Source organism: Macaca nemestrina, chromosome 5, assembly GCF_043159975.1.
Source record: "Macaca nemestrina isolate mMacNem1 chromosome 5, mMacNem.hap1, whole genome shotgun sequence".
Classification (NCBI taxonomy): domain Eukaryota; kingdom Metazoa; phylum Chordata; class Mammalia; order Primates; family Cercopithecidae; genus Macaca; species Macaca nemestrina.
Window position 1 is genome coordinate 107,325,987 of NC_092129.1, and position 17,130 is coordinate 107,343,116.

The 17,130-nt window shown below is 35.6% G+C and overlaps 1 protein-coding gene across 1 annotated transcript in view; it reads right to left on the reverse strand.

Moving 5' to 3' along the window:
- Nucleotides 1-3,670: 3,670 nt before the first annotated feature.
- LOC105496829 (interleukin 1 receptor associated kinase 1 binding protein 1) overlaps nucleotides 3,671-17,130 on the reverse strand; it is a 38,326-nt gene continuing 24,866 nt past the window's right edge. The window contains exons 3-4 of the mRNA XM_011767437.3: nucleotides 7,789-7,919; nucleotides 3,671-7,684 (exon numbers count right to left, since the gene is read on the reverse strand). Coding sequence (XP_011765739.1) covers nucleotides 7,414-7,684; nucleotides 7,789-7,919 — 402 coding nt within the window. The 3' untranslated portion in view covers nucleotides 3,671-7,413. The remainder of the gene's footprint in view (nucleotides 7,685-7,788; nucleotides 7,920-17,130) is intronic.

Below are 17,130 nucleotides of genomic sequence, written 5' to 3' on the forward strand. Positions count from 1 at the left end.
CTGCACTCCAGCATGGGCAACAGTGCGAGATTCAACCTCAATTAAAAAAAAAAAAAAATTCTAACAAGTAGCAGACTGAAAAGTTACCATTCAAAGTATTACCTCCATATATTCTGGAAGTAATATTATAGGCCCTATCATGCCACACTATTTTTCAAGGAATTTGTTGTTTCTTCAACTGCATGTCTCTGTCCCTTTCTGAATATTCTAGTTCACATACAGAGAAGCAGTAGTTGCATGGCTCTTTGGACACTGCTGATGTTTCAACTTTTCCTGTCATCAGGGTTACTGTGATCGACTGAGGGCTGAAATCTGTCCAAAACTCGGAGCTTCACGCATTCTCATAGTTATTTAGGTGGCTGTTGCAGTGTTATGTTTCCAGAGTTATCACCAAACAATATGAAATATCATTAATTAATATTGGTCAATGAAGTGTCTAATCTTTTAGAGAAAACAATTCTAAAGCGTTGGATTTAATATTAGAGAGATCAATTCTCTATTTCTTCTTTTTCAAGTATTTAATAATTGAATATTTTGAAAACGAATGTAATGCTTCAGAGGAGTAATATTTTGGGATACTGTAAATTCTCAACATTCCTACAAAATGAAAGCCATATAGTCATTCTTCAAATGTATGCTGACTTTTGTGGTTTGCAAGTAAATTCTCTTTAAAAGTTTTAGCTGCATATTCCTATTGATTTCTTTGTGGATGACATGAATCTGTATCACTAAATCTTTATCTTTTTAGGAATAGGTATATTGAAAATGAAGATGAAATCTATGCTTACTTTGTACGTATTGAGCTAGTGAAATATTTGATATATTAAAAATAATTCTGTATTTTATTTGGTTGACATTAAACTTTGAATTAATTATACTTCACCTCCTATTCCCTATAGAATGTAATACCTTGAAGTTTTCATGATTAATTTAGTGCAAACTAAAAACAATTTCTTTTGATGCTATTTAGTTACTTGGGCTGGAGTTGATTTATCTGAATTGTTATACTAATTCTTTTAAAGTGAAATTATAATATATATGACTGATTCAATGGAAGAACAAAGCATTACCTTTTTGTATGAGCTATACATTTACTATTGCTATCAAGTACAAATATGATTTTCTAAAATATGCTTTGGAAGTAAATGCCCATGGGAATGAATTCAATTTAAGCATCTGTTTATTAAAAGTTATAAGTTTACTGAATTTATTAGATGTAATTTTATAGTGGCTGCTGTCAGAATTTCAAAAGCAACTTTCTCTGGACAGTAAGTTATGGCCTTCTGGTGAGGAATGTGTGGCTTAAGTGGTAATCACCCTCAGTGGCAATAGGAGGTAAAGGGCATAGCTGATCCAATTAGCTTGAAATGAACATAGGTTCTGAAATGATTTAAGAGGCTTCTTTACACAACAGAATGTATGTTGTCGCATAGCCACAAACTACTTTTTGAGAAAGCTAAGCTCTGGAGAAATAAAAGCATGCTTATTGGACTGTAAAACGTGCAAACACAGTTTGAATATATGTCCTGCATTTCCCATCCCTGCTTCCATGTGTACCAATGTTCAGGTACTTTGCCATAAACAGTATCTGTCTTATTTGAGAATAAAGCAGGATACCTTACAGCCAGCTTTTTTCCTCCTTATTACCCAAACGTTGGGAAAATAACTGTTTCAGGCATAGCTCTACTCTTGAGGAGTTCATAGTCTTGTGAAGGGGAAGATAAAAAATAATTAGGGCATAATTAATGTGATCAGCGCAAAACTGATGTCCATATGAAGCACTGAAACTATGTGTCTGTTTTTTACTCTTTGCCCATAATTGTTCCTTGAAAAAAAGGACAGGTGACAGAATCTTTATTTTTGAAAGACACTGAAAAAGTATCTTATTCTGAAAAATGGACATACACTCCCACACATACTGTCACTGCCTGACCCCTGCCTATCACGTGGTAAGCAACATGGCATTTGGGAGTTTTTTTTTTTTTTTTTTTTTTTTTAATTCAGGGATCAGTAACTTATTTCAGGATCATTTTAGATTAGAACTTTCACCTCCCACCTGGGCTTTTCGTTTCTTAGTGTGTAAATTATTCTTAGTTTTTGGTTCACTAATATTGTCTTGTTAATTATACTGAGCATACACAACCCTAATAAATCTTTTTCTTCTTTTCTTTTCTTTTTTTTTGCCACAGTCTTGTACTGTCGCCCAAGCTGGAGTGCAGTGGCATGATCTTGGCTCACTGTAACCTCTGTCTCCTGGGTTCAAGTGATTCTCATGTCTCAACCTCCCAAGTAGCTGGGATTACAGGCATGTGCCACCACACCCAGCTAATTTTTTTTTTTTTTCAGTAGAGATGGGGTTTTGCCATGTTGTCCAGGCTGGTCTCAAACTCTTGGCCTCAAGTGATCCACTTGCCTCGGCCTCCCAAAGTGTTGGCATTACACGTGTAAGCCACCATGCCTGGCCTTCTAATAAAGCTTAAACCCTATGTAGCAAATAACATAGTATGTTTTTTCTTAGTCTTTTTTTTTTCACTCTTATAATTAACCAACTTACATTCAGAGTCCAGAGCCAGCATTTGTTCATTTGACATGGGATTCATGATAATTCACAGGTGATATGGCTATCTGGGAGTAATTGTTGGTTGGGATGTTGAAGAAGGGTTCCAGGTATTGCTGAAACAGAAATATCCTCCTGATGAACAGGTTTATAAGAGTTTTATTCGTTTAATAGTACAAACAACCCTTCCTGAAAGATTTCTATTAATATTACCTCTCTTGAAGAGCAGTGTCTGATTTGAATTACCCACTGTGAACTAGTCTTGTAAGATACTGGGCATTTTATGTATGTATGTATGTATGTATGTATGTATGTGTGTATGTATGTATGTAGATGGAGTCTTGCTCTCTCACCTAGGCTGAAGTGCAGTGGCATGATCTTGGCTCACTGTAAGCTCCACCTCCCAGGCTGAAGCATTTCTCCTGCTTCAGCCTCCCGAGTAGCTGAGATTACAGGCACATGCCACCACACCCAAGTAATTTTTGTATTTTTAGTAGAGACGGGGTTTTACTATGTTGGCTAGGTTGGTCTTGAACTCCTGACCTCAAGTGATCTGCCTATCTCGGCCTCCCAAAGTGCTGGGATTACAGGCATGAGTCAACGTGCCTGGCCTACCCGGGCATTTTAAATAAATTTAGGCCACACTAGTCTATGAGTAGAAGCTATTTGGGGCTGGGTGCAGTGGCTCATGCCTGTAGTCCAGCACTTTGGGAAGCTGAGGCAGGATTGTTTGAAGCCAGGAGTTTGAGACCAGCCTGGGCAACATAGCAAGACCTTATCGCTAATAAAAAATTAGCCAGGCCTGGTGGTGTGCATCTGATGTTTCAGCTACTTAAAAAGCTGAGGTGAGAGGATTTCTTGAGCCCAGGAGATTTGAGGCTGCAGTAAGCTATGATTGAGCTACTTGCACTCCATCCTGGGTGACAGAGCAGCAGTCGCAAACAACAACAACGACAACAACAAACTCAGTGATTTGGTTGCAAATACCATACGTGTTAATAGTAAATGTCTAAATGTTAGCTCAAACTAATTTATATAGGTCTTTTTTTGTTGGAATAAATAAAGAATTTGCTTTCATTTTGGAATGCAGATAATCATATATTAACTCCCACATTTGATCTCATAATTCATGCATTTATTTTAGTAGGCTATAAGAACTCCTCACTATTACATTCTTATCAACAAATCTGACAGAATTGAGATATCCCTAGCCCACATTCCTGAGAAGGAAAATTACAAAACAATAATTATAGGATATGAGGTACAGCATCTTGAGTTACAAATTATTTTTCTAAGTCCTATTTGTTTACATTGAACTCAAACTGACTGTCAAATAAGAATACTGCTAAAAGTACATTGTTACTATAAAAAAAGGAATTTTTAGTATGCAACTGAATGGAATCCTAAAATTCATTATGAATTATCAGTAATATATGAAATCTTATTTTAATAGCATTTCCTTTTAAAAAGGAGTTTAGAATATAGTGGGTCTGTTTCAAATACCCTATTTAGAATTTTATTTTGTCTTTTGGAAAATAGAAATTATAACTTTCCACTTTCTGGAAAGATTTTTTTTTTTAAGGGAGTTCAAAAGAAGGAAATTCTAACAAGATTAAGGTTAGGATAGGTTTATTCTAGTAGGCTTTGTGGCACAGGTCTCCCTAAGTAATTCATCATAAGAATCCAGTGTATGCCACATATCAAGAAATTAAATTGCTATCAACTGACAACTAAATTTGATACCCTTTAGCATACAGAATACTACACATAAGTCTTTCCAACCTTTGAAGGATTTCTTCCCTAAGATCTTCTATGGAAAGATGTAGGATTCTATACTTTACAGGATTTTTTTTTTTTTTTTCAGAAGCAACATCTTTAAAAGTTCCTGGATATTCTAAAAAGTGCCTGCTAACTTAAAAAAAAAATTGCCTTTAGGTATTTCATGCTAAGTTGAAAGCTTCTTTATCAAATATGATGAAACCAAATATAGCATGAACCCATAGCTAAAAGAAAAACTACCCATGTGATTAAATTTTTATTGAGAATGAACAATTTTTTTCTTGATGCACAGTCTCATTCTACTTTTCTGTACAACTGGATAGTAACTTTTGGTAATAAAAATTCAACATATGTTACATTGGTTTTCTGATAACTTTATTTTTAATATGGCTATTTAAAAATTCTTCCAAATGGAGGATTTGGAAAAGCCAACTTTTAACTGAGCCGACAATAATCAAACAATGCGGTTGATATATTTTGGCTACTACTTTCAGAGTGACTGCTATGTGCTAGCCATTGTTCTCATGATCATGTATTTATCAACTTTAATTCTTATAATGACGCTGCAAGGTAAGTACTATTAGTCTCTTTCATTTGTAAGGAAAAAGGAAGATTAAAGAGATTAAAGTAACTTGTCTTTTATCCAGCTAGTAAATTTTCCCAGCAAATATTTGAGAGCATACTTGGTATTGGCCTTGAGACTACCTCTGGGGCTGGGAACACAACTGTGAACAAGACAGATAAGATCCCCATTTTTAAGGAGCTTACAACTCCAGTTTGAATATAATGGTGTTGGACTCAAACTCTTCTTAGCTTCTACTCTTCCCCTACAGCAACACTCCAATAAGATGAATAAAATTGTTTCAGGACCACTTTAAAAAGTAGGTGAAGATGGACACTGTATACTGGAATATGTTGTAAGAAAGTAATGTTGGCATATAAACATCCAGATTTATCAATAGAAAAACGCTATGACCTAGATGTATACAGAATGGAAAGCCTATGCTGCACAACAGATATGGCTTATGATTGCCTGTAGATAATATGTAATTCAACAGCAGTAACACATACTTGCTGTCAACTTTCAAATGGCCTTAAGAATCATTATTATCTCAGTGCTGGACCTTGCTCTGTCCAGCAAGGTAGTCACAAGCCATTTGCGGCTTTCAAGTACTTGAAATATGGCTAGTGTGACTGAGGAACTAAATTTTAAATTTTATTTAATTTTAACTAATTTAAAAAATGATACTTGATCCAGTTACAAGATTTTTTAGGCATGCTAGAACAACCTGGGTATGTGAATCTCTTTTTCTCAATTGTATATTTTAGGAAATTTAAATATGGATCAAATATTTCTGATGAAAATTTAGCATCTGAATTGAGATGTGCTATAATGTAAAAAAATACACTGCATTTTGAAGGCAAGATAAAACATAAATATCTCACTAATTAAAAAAATACTGATTACATGCTGAAATAATATTTTTGCTATATTTGGTTAAATAAAATCTTATTAAAATTAGTTTCAACCCTTTCTTTTTTAAAAAAGTTTTATTTTTAAAAATGTGTGTACAGGGCCAGGTGCGGTGGCTCATGCCTGTAATCCCAGCACTTTGGGAGGCTGAGGCGGGTGGATCACAAGGTCAAGAGTTCAAGACCAGCATGGTCAACATGGTGAAACCCCATCTCACAAAAATTAGCCAGGCATGGTGGCATGTGCCTGTAATCCCAGCTACTCAGGAGGCTGAGGCAGGAGAATCCCTTGAACTAGGATGGTGGCGGTTGCAGTGAGCCAAGATCGTACCACTGCACTCCAGCTTGGGTGACAGAGCAAGACTCCATCTCAAAAAAGAAAAATAAAAAACGTGTGTATTAGGAAATTTTAAATTACACGTATCATTTGCTTTGTATTTGTATCATTTTAAGGAGTCCTGTTGGAGTCTGATTCAAATATTAACTCTTTTATTTTTGGCATCAAAACATTTTCCCATTATACCTCATTATTCTTTTGTAAAAAGCTATGAATTATCTATCACTATTTCTATTCATGTTGTGAAGTTGTTAAGGTTGGGGTTATTGTCTGCATCAAATGGTTTCTGGTCCTAGTAAAGAAACTGTTAGATGTGAGATAGCCCTCAATAGACTTCACCTTCCTACACATATTGCTAGGTGTGGCTACCATGCAAGACCTTGACTGTACTATACCTGGGCCATTTCTCAGTATTGAGTTTTGAGTGAGCATCTGTAAGGGATAAGGCAAAGAGCAGGTTTGCATCTGTTCATGGATAAAAAGCAGTGAACCCTCCAAGCTCAGTATTCTTTACCTACAACTAAAGCCCACTGTATATGTAGCCATATTGTGTATGGCCATATCATTTTGCCCCCACGGGACTTGGGACAAGGGAAGCAATGAGAATGTGCTGATGCTTATACTCCTTGTTGTGCCATGAGTAACAGTCCTTTGTTTCTGTCCAGGAATCTCATGTCTTCTGTTAGCATCCATGAAAAAGTAACAGAGTAACTACTTAGCTTCTAAGTAAAGTAAAACCAAATATCAGACCTGACAGGATACACTTAAAATTATGTATTTATACTCATTTTTAGTTGTGGAAAATTATTAGGTTTGATGGGATATAAGAATTCTTTTACATAAAAATTTTGTCTTACAATTTAAAAAGTTTAACTTATTGAAGCCTAGTTTTTACATAAAATTTGGTTTTATATAAAAATGTGGCTGAGAAAATGTTAGCTTAAATATCTTTAAAAATTATCAAATGCAAGGGTCAATATTTGTCCTTATAATAGAAATATTACACATGTGCTTGTACGAACTGTCAGTATATAAGTATATACATAATACATTTATTTCCCAAGAGTGTTTTCCAGAGTAGTCTTTTAAAAATAGGAAGTGAATGTAAGTATTCTGTGGGACTATATTCAAAGATTTATAGATTTTGGAAAGAAATAGCTTATCTCCTATACAATATATATATATATATTCAGGACAAAAGCAAACATTATAAAAAGTATAAAAATAGGTAAAAAGATACAAGTACAATAATAATTTGGTTGGAATTTCAAAGGTGCTTTTTTCTCTTCTCTTTCCCCTTTATCTCAAAAGTTATAAATACTTTTGAAGCAGCATGTATTGTTGCACTTTTGATTTTTTGTTGTACAGTTAACGAACTTGAGAGTCTGGATGACTGGTGATCATCTATTTGGCCTTCCCATTCTTTTGTTTCTTCTTCTTTGATTAGTAAAGGTTTTCCTAAGGTTTGGCCAACAAGGTTACAGACTTCTTGAGCTTTGCGCCACGCATTCTCAACAGCAACAAGACAGGCTTGCCGTCTTAGGAATTAAATGGAGAGATTATTAATATGACACTCAATGAAATGTAGCACTGGATAGTTTTGTTTAAAGAATATCTTAGTTAAAGATGTGCTTAAACTTACCGAAGATTCTCAACAGAACCTGGAGTATGATAGAACTGGGGTGGGCTGATGACAACAGAGCTATCTAGCTTTTCAACAAGAAAGTTACAAATATTTTGCATTTTTCCAAATTCAGTAAATGTAATGCAGACCTGTAAATGAAATGACACGATATTATTTTCATGTCTGATGTACTGTTTCAAGATTTTCTCTGCATCTAAGTAAAAAAGTATAGCCAGATGATGAGGTCATTATATAGTATGTAACAGATTTTTAAAAGTCTATTTGATACTTGTAACTGAATTATTTTGTTCTTTTTTTGCTTTTGAATTTTCAAATTTAATTAATATTGTCTTGAACATTAAAAAATTTATATTTTAAACCAGGGATTTTTAAATGAAATTGGAGGAGTTTCCCTTAAATCTTACTACTTGGCTAAATTTTAATCCTGATAACTCGACATGATTCCTTTGTCTGGTCAATGCCCTTAGCTTCCTGATTAGTAGTAATTATGTCATACGTCACTGCTGTCATTGAGAAATGTTTCTTCTTCCAATAGTTCTGTTCAGATCCATATGTGGAAGCTAATGTATTTCACTCTGTCTTCTGCCTTTAAATATGTGGAAGCAGTCCTTATATTTGGCAATACTTTAAAACTGGTCTGTAAACTCTTCAATGAAGAGAACTAAACCTTGTCTTTTTTTTTTTTTTTTTTAAAAGAGAGACAAGATCTTGCTACGTTGCCCAGGCTGGAGTGCACTGGCACAATCATAGCTCACTGCAGCCTCAAACTCCTGGGTTCAAGCGATCCTCCTACCTCAGACTTCCAAGTAGGAAGGGCTACAGGCATGCACCACCATGCCCAGCTAATTAAAAACAATTTTTTTGTAGAGGTGGAGTCTCACTATGTTCCCCAAGCTGGTCTCAAACTCCTGGCCTCAAGCAATCCTCCCACCTCAGTGGTTGTAGGCATAAGCCACCACACCCAGCCTAAACCTTTTGTTCTAAAGAACCCTTACACAATCTCAATATGCAAAACAAAAAGTACAGATATTAGAGAATAAGCTGGAGTAGCAAAGACAGATATAAGATAACCTCACCTTATACAATGCAGAACATCTGTCTTTAATCATATATATACACATATATATATACATATATATATATATATATTTTTTTTTTAAGACAGGGTCTCTTTCTGTTTTCCTGGCTGGAGTGCAGTGGTGTGATCATGCGCTCACTGCAACCTCAACCCTCGGGTTCAGATGATCCTCCTGCCTCAGCCCCCTGAGTAGCTGGACTACAGGAAAGTGCCACCATACCTAGTGAATTCTATTACTTTTGAAAAAGGGATAGGACTTTGTAACCACCATAACAAAAATTTAGACCTGTTCCAACACCCCTAAAAATTATCTCGAGTAACTCCTTTATCAGTTCCTTCCCCAGTTCCTAAACCCTGGCAACTAACTGATACATTCTCCACTGTTAAAGATTTGCCTTTTTTAGAATGTCATATACATGGAAGCATACAGTCTGTAATCTTTGAGACTACTACTTTCATTTAGCATAATATATTTGCAATTCATCCACATCGTTGCATAATAGTTTTTGTTCCTTTTATGCTGAATAGTATTCGTTATATGATCTAATCACAGGTTTGTTTGTTTGTTTGTTTGTTTTTTTCCATTTAGGTTGCTTCCAGTTTGGGGCTATTATAAATAAAGATGCTGCTTTTTCAAAGTAGTTCTAGATCCTTTGTATTTCCAAATATATTTTGTAATCAGTTTTTGTCAATTTCTATTTTTTGAAAAGCTGGCTGAGATTTTCATTAGGATTGTATAGATTAATTTAGGGAGAACTGATATCTGGAATAGTGAATCTTCCAAACCATGAACAAGAAATGTTTCTCCACTAATTTAGGTCCTCTTTAATTTCTCTCAGCAATGCTTTGCAGTGTTTAGCATACAGGTCTTTCACATCTTTATAACAGATTTATACCTATGTATTTTAAATTTTTTGATGCTTACTAGTTCTAATAGCTTTTTTGTAGATTCTGTCAGATTTTCTACAAAAATGGTCATGTTGTCCATGAATTAAGATAGTTTTACTTCTTCATTTCCACTCTGGATGTCTTTCATTCTTTTTCAAGCACAATGGTGAAAGAAGACATGAACGAAGACATCTTTGTCTTGTACCTGATTGTAGGCACAAAGCATTCAGTGTTTCACCATTAAGTATGACAGCTGTAGGTTTTCATGGATTCCTCTTATCAGTTTGAGGAAAATCTCTACTGTTCTTATTTTACTGATAATTTTTACTAGGAATAAATAAATAATAGATTTTGTTAAGTGCTTCTTCTGTATCTATTGAGAAGATCAGGTGATTTTTTTCAGTTTGTTAATACAGTGAATTAGATTGACCAATTTCTCAATGTTAACCAACTTGAGATACACAACACTTGGTCATTAAGTATTAATATTATTCTTTATACCTGCATGTAAAGGATACATGTGTGTGTGCAGTGTGTATGCGTGTATGTGTATAAATCATTAAATTTGGCTAAAATTTAGTTTATGATTTTTGCATATGTTTATGATGGATATTGGTCTGTAATTTTCTTTGCTTGTAGTGGTATTTTTCTGGTTATCTTCTGACCTCAAAGAATGAGCTAGGAAATATTTCTTCCTTTTCAGTTTTTCTGGAAGAATTTGTATAGAATTGGCATGATTTCTTCCTTACACACTTTCTAGTTTCCTTTTCAACTTCTTTTTTGACACATGGGTTACTGAAAAGTACGTTTTTAAAATTCAGCGTATTTGGGGGATTTTCCTGAGACCCTTCTATTAGTGGTTTTTAATTTAATTACACTGTGGTCAGTGAACTTTGTACGATTCAAATCCTTTTTTTTTTTTTTTTGAGATGCAGTCTCGCTCAGTCACCCCAGGCTGGGGTGCAATGCCATGGCATGATCTCGGCTCACTGCAACCTCTACCTCCCGGGTTCAAGTGATTCTCCCGTCTTAGCTTCCCGAGTAGCTGGGATTACAGGTGTGCATCACCATGCCCAGCTAATTTTTGTATTTCTGTACAGATGGGTTTTCACCATGTTAGCCAGGCTGGTCTTGACCTCAGGTGATCTGCCCACCTCGGCCTCCCAAACTGCTGGGATTACAGGTGTGAGCCATTGTGCCTGGCCAAATACTTGTATATGACACAGAATATGGTCTATGTCGGCAAATGTTCAATGTACACTTGAAAGGAATGTGTAGGCTGCTGTTTTTGGAGTGTTCTATATATGTCAAGCAGGTCAAATTGGTTGACAGTGTGATTCAAATCTGATATATTCTTACTGATTTTCTGTCTATGGTTTTATCAACTTGAAAAGGGGGGGTATTGAAATCTACAAAAACTGTAGACTTATTTCTTTGTAGTTCTATCATTTTTGCCTTAAGTATTTTGTAGCTTTATTATATGTATAAATATTTAGTGCTGTATGTCCTCTTGATTGACTTTTATCGTTATGAAATGACCGTCTTTATCTTTGAAAGTCTTTGCTCTGAAATCTACTTTGATTACTATAGCCACCCTAGCTTTCTTTTCATTTATGTTAGCATGACATATCTTTCTCCATCCCATTAATTTTAAACGATACATGTCTTCATATTTAAAGTACACTTCTCTCAGGCAGCATGTAAGTGGAGTTAACTTTTTAAATACAACTGAAAATATCTGTATTTTAATGAAGGTATGTGGACCATTTACATTTAATGTGATTATTGATATGGTTAAATATAAACCTGTGGTCTTGTTATTTCACTTTTACTCATTTTCTGTTTTCTTTTTGATATTTTTATTATATTATTTCATAGCTTTCATTGACTTATTAGCTGTAACTCCATTATTTTAGTGTTTGCTTTGGATTTACAGAATACATTTTTAAGTTATTACAATCTACTGTCAAGAGCTAGAATACCATTTCACATACACCTTTATAACATTGTACTTCTGTTCTTCCCTTCCTGACCTTTGTGCTATTGTTGTTATATATTTTATTTTTACATATGTTATAATCCCCATAGTTTATCATTATCATTTATTTAGTCATTTTTTTTTTTTTTTTTTGAGACAGAGTCTTGCCATGTTGCCCAGGCTGGAGTGCAGTGATGTGATCTCGGCTCACTGCAACCTCCGCCTCCTGGGTTTGAGCAATTCTCCTTCCTCAGCCTCCCAAGTACCTGGGCCTACAGGTGTGAGCCACCATGCCTGGCTAATTTTTGCACTTTTAGTAGAGACGGGGTTACGCCATGTTGGCCAGGCTGGTTTTGAACTCCTGACGTCAGGTGATCCACCTGCCTCGGCCTCCCAAAGTGCTGGGATTACAGACGTGAGCCACTGCACCCAGTCTAGTCAGTTATCTTTTATATAAATATAGAGATTTCTAAAGAGATTTATATTAAGAAAAACCCACATAGTGTAAATTCCTATTTCTTTCTGGTATCATTCTTTCCTGCTTAAATGATGTCATTTAAATTTCTCAAAGAGTAGGTCTACAGGTAATGAATTCTTTCAGTTTACTGGAAAAGTCTTTGATTGGTCTTTGTTTTTGAGCACTACTTTTGCTGGATACATTAATAGAAACTCTTGGTTGAGATATATATATATATATATATATATATACCTTTTAGTCGTTTAAAGATGTGGCACAACTGTCTCCTTGCTTGCACTGTTTTCAACAAGAAATCTGTTGTCTTATCTTTGTTCCTTTGTAGATAATATGTCTTTTTTCCCCTCCTCTGGCTGTTTTAAGATTTATCACTGGTTTTGAGCAATGTGATTATAATGTGTACTGGTGCATTTTTTTTTTTTTTAATTTATTGTGCTTACAGTTAGTTGAACTTTTTGACTCTGTAGGTTTATAATTCTCATCAAGTTTGGAGATTTTTGGGTCATAATTTTTCCAAGTATTTTTCTTGTCCCCCAATTTCCTCTGCATTGGGACTTCAATTATATGTATAACAGGCTATCTGACGTTGTCCTACGTTTTATTAACTCATTTTTATGTCTTTCTTTTCTGTGTTTCATTATGGATAGTTTTTATTGCTACATTTTCAGGTTCACTAAGCATGTCTTGTATAAGGTCTAATTTGCTGTTAATCCTATTGAGTGTATTCATTATCTCATACACTGTAGTTTTCATCTCTGGAAATTCAGTTTTTTTTTTTTTTTAATATCTTGCACATCCCTCCTTAATTTCTGAGCATGTGAATTACAGTCAAAATAACTTTTAATGACTATGTCTTTTAATTCTAACATCTGTGTCACTCCTGAGTTGGTCTGATTTTTCTCCTTATTATGAGCTTTACTTCTCTGCTATTTTACAGACTGGAAATATAGGTAAACCAAATTAAGATAAAATTTCATAGAAATAAATGTAAAATCCCGTAGTTCACACTAAAATAGCAGTAACACAGTATAAGATGAAAGAAATATGATTTAAAGGTAGCACATGATAAAGACACTTTTATTGGTTATAATTATTATGACTATAAGCTGAATTGAGGGAACAATGTGAAGCAAATGCCAAAAAGTTAATTCAGTCTTACATGTGTTATTAGAAATAAATATTCTAGAATAAGGGAGATAATCAACTTTCTCTAGTTTGGACTGGCTAAATCATAAGCAGAACAATGTAGTTGTAGATGGTTTAGAATGAAACTGGCTAACTAAAGAAAGAGTTTGTTACATAAGAAATGGCCAAACAGGATTATTACCCTGGAAAAGAAAAAAGTAGCATCAATATTAAAATGAACTTCAAGTATATATTTTAAGGAAGAAGTATTTACCTTGTTTTGTTTCTTCTTACAGAAGTACACTAACCTATGGCTACTAGTGAGACAATTTTGGCTTAATGTTCAAAGATTCTGTATTGATCAGATGTCTGAAATGGAATGAGTCTTATATATTCCTGCCTATATATGTATAAAATATTTCACAATAAAAATAAATATTTAAAAAAGATTGGATGGAATAATATATGGAAAATGCTTAACACATAGCAGGCACGCAAGGAAAAGGAGGGGGAAAGAAGAGGGAGAAAACTATATGAGAAGTTACACTACTACTTTTTCTACCTGATACACAGTATTGAATACCTATTATTTCCCAGGATTAAAAAATTCCTCTAGGCTGGGCACGGTGGCTCACGCCTGTAATCCCAACACTTTGGGAGGCAGAGGCAGGTGGATTGCCTGAGGCCAGGAGTTCGAGACAAGCCTGGCCAACATGGTGAAACCCTGTGTCTACTAAAAATACAAAAATTAGTCAGGTGTGGTGGCAGAGCCTGTAATCTGAGTTACTCGGGAGGCTGAGGCAGGATAATCACTTGAACCTGGGACACGGAGGCTGCAGTGAGACAAGATCACGCCATTGCACTCCAGCCTGGGTGACAAGAGCAAGACTTCATCTCAAAAAAAAAAAAAAAAAAAAAAAAAAAAATCCTCTAAACACTAAGGTTATAACATGAAAATAATGTAAAAACTGGAAAGAGTACTGGTATAGGAATCACAGAGTTAGGATTTTAATCCAACCCTCCTTCCCACCTCCAGTCATTCACCTACCATTAAAGTCATCACTTAGAAACTTTCTTTTAAAATTAAATCAACAGTCAGTGTTTGTATTATTATAATTGTTTACAGCTGAACAATATAGTGTACTATGATCGCATTTCTTTTCTTTTAGTCTTCATTGAACTCCTAGGAGTTAATAATCACTTCATTTTTATTTGTTTGCTTTCTTAGCTGTACATGTCCTTCAAACCCTCTGACAAGAGCTACAAAATTCAAATAAATAGGTCAAATTAATTGGGTAATCTATGAGTTCCTTTATTTTTTTCTTGGAGGCATTTTACTGAAGCCTTAGTCCTCCTGTCCCCTGAATCTGGGGATATTCCTTTGCCATTACCTGGGAACCCCTGTTTTTCTATTTCTTGGTTTACTTCCTCATGTATGGTAGGGAAATGTTTTGAGACCTTGTATGCAGGAGTGATGTTTCACATTTTTAACATCTTTAAGAGGGCATTAATCCATCAGATCCTGGTCAAATAAAGAACAGTGTGACAGTTCTGGTCAGCCCTGTCTGCTTGTCCTTGTATTACCTTCTCCTTTACTGTTTTTTGGATGGGTAAGGATTTCTAGATTAGACATTGTTTTCTCTCAGAATTGGAAGATGTTGCTGTCTTGCCTTTTAGTTACTAGCTTCCAGTGTTGACACTGAGAGGTCCAACTGCTGTTCAGATTTCTGACCCTTGGTTTGGAACTATTTTTCTTTCTCTAGAACTTTTGGGGTCCTTTTATTCCTGGGGTTCTAACATTTCCAGTACGCTTTGATGAGTTTGTTGTTGTTGTTGTTCATTGTGTTGGGCACCCACTGGGTCCACTGAATATGGAAATTCAAATCTTTCATTTTAGTACATTTTGGAGAAATTTTTTTGATTATTCTCTTTCACTCTGTGCTCTCTTTTTGGACTTTTTTTTTTTTTTTAATTATACTTTAAGTTCTGGGATACATGTGCAGAACATGCACGTTTGTTACATACACATACCATGGTGGTTTGCTGCAACCATCAACCTGTCATCTACATTAGGTATTTCTCCTAATCCTATCCCTCCTCTAGCCCCCCACCCCCCTGACAGGCCCTGGTGTGTGATGTTCTCCTCCCTATGTCCATGTGTTCTCATTGTTCAACTCCTGAGTGAGAACATGCAGTGTTTGATTTCCTGTTCCTGTGTTAGTTTGCTGAGAATGATGGTTTCCAGCTTCAACCATGTCCCTGCAAAGAACGTGAATGCATCCCTTTTTATGGCTGCATAGTATTCCATGGTGTATATGTGCCACATTTTCTTTAACCAGTTTATCATTGATGGGCATTTGGGTTGGTTTCCAGTCTTTGCTATTGTAAATAGTGCCACAACAAACATACATGTGCATGTGTCTTTATAGTAGAATAATTTATAATCCTTCCGGTATATATCCAGTAATGAGATTGCTGGGTCAAATGGTATTTCAGGTTTTAGATCCTTGAGGAATTGCCAGACTGTCTTCCAAAATGGTTAAACTAATTTACCCACCTATCAACAGTGTAAAAGCGTTCCTATTTCTCCATAATCGCCATTCTAACTGGCATGAGATGGTATCTCACTGTGGTTTTGATTTGCATTTCTCTAATGACCAGTGATGATGAGCCTTTTTTAATGTTTGCTGGCCACATAAATGTCTTCTTTTGAGAAGTATCTGTTCATATCCTCCACCCACTTTTTGATTTTTTTTTTTTTTTTGTAAATTTAAGTTCCTTATAGATTCTGTATATTATCCCTTTGTCAGATGGATAGAATGCAAAATTTTTCTTCCATTCTGTAGGTTGCCTGTTCACTCTGATGATGGTTTCTTTTGCTGTGCAGAAGCTCTTCAGTTTAATTAGATCCCATATGTCAACTGTGGCTTTTGTTGCAATTGCTTTTGTTGTTTTAGTCATGAAGTCTGCCCCTGCCTATGTCCTGAATGGTATTGCCTAGGTTTTCTTCTAGGGTTTATATAGTTTTAGGTTTTACACTTAAGTGTTTAATCCATCTTGAGTTTAACATTTTTATCTTTGAAACAAAGATAAGCGGCATGGTAGGTGGAAGGTAGATAAAGAATTTCATGCCTTTTGGAATGAAATTTTCGGATATTATGTCAAAAGTAATGTTCTACTGTCTAATATTTCTTCGTTTTTTTATTTTTTATTTTTATTTTTTTGAGACAGAGTCTCACTCTGTTGCCCAGGCTGCAGTGCAGTGGCATGATCTTGACTCATTGGAACCTCTGCCTCCTGGGCTCAAGCTATCCTCCCACCCCAGCTTCCAGAGTAGATAGGTCTATAGGTGCCTACCATCACATCTATCTAATTATTGTATTTTTTTGTAGAGACAGGGTTTTACCATGTCGCCCAGGTTGGTCTGGAGCTCCTGGGCTCAAGCAATCCGCCCACCTCAGCCTCTCAAAGTGCTGGGATTACAGCCTTGAGCCACTGTGTCTGGCCTCATCTATTCTTTAAAAAAAAATTATTTAGGGCAGGCTGGGTGGCTCACGTCTGTAGTCCCAGCACTTTGGGAGGTCGAGGCAGGTAGGTCACTTGAAGTCAGGAATTTGAGACCAGCCTGGCCAACATGATGAAACCCCGTCTCTACGATAAATACAAAAATTAGCCAGGTACCTGTAATCCCAGCAACTCCAGAGGCTGAGGCAGGAGAATCACTTGAACCTGGGAGGCAGAGGTTGCAGTGAGCTGAGATCATGCCACAGCACTCCAGCCTGGGCGACAGAGTGA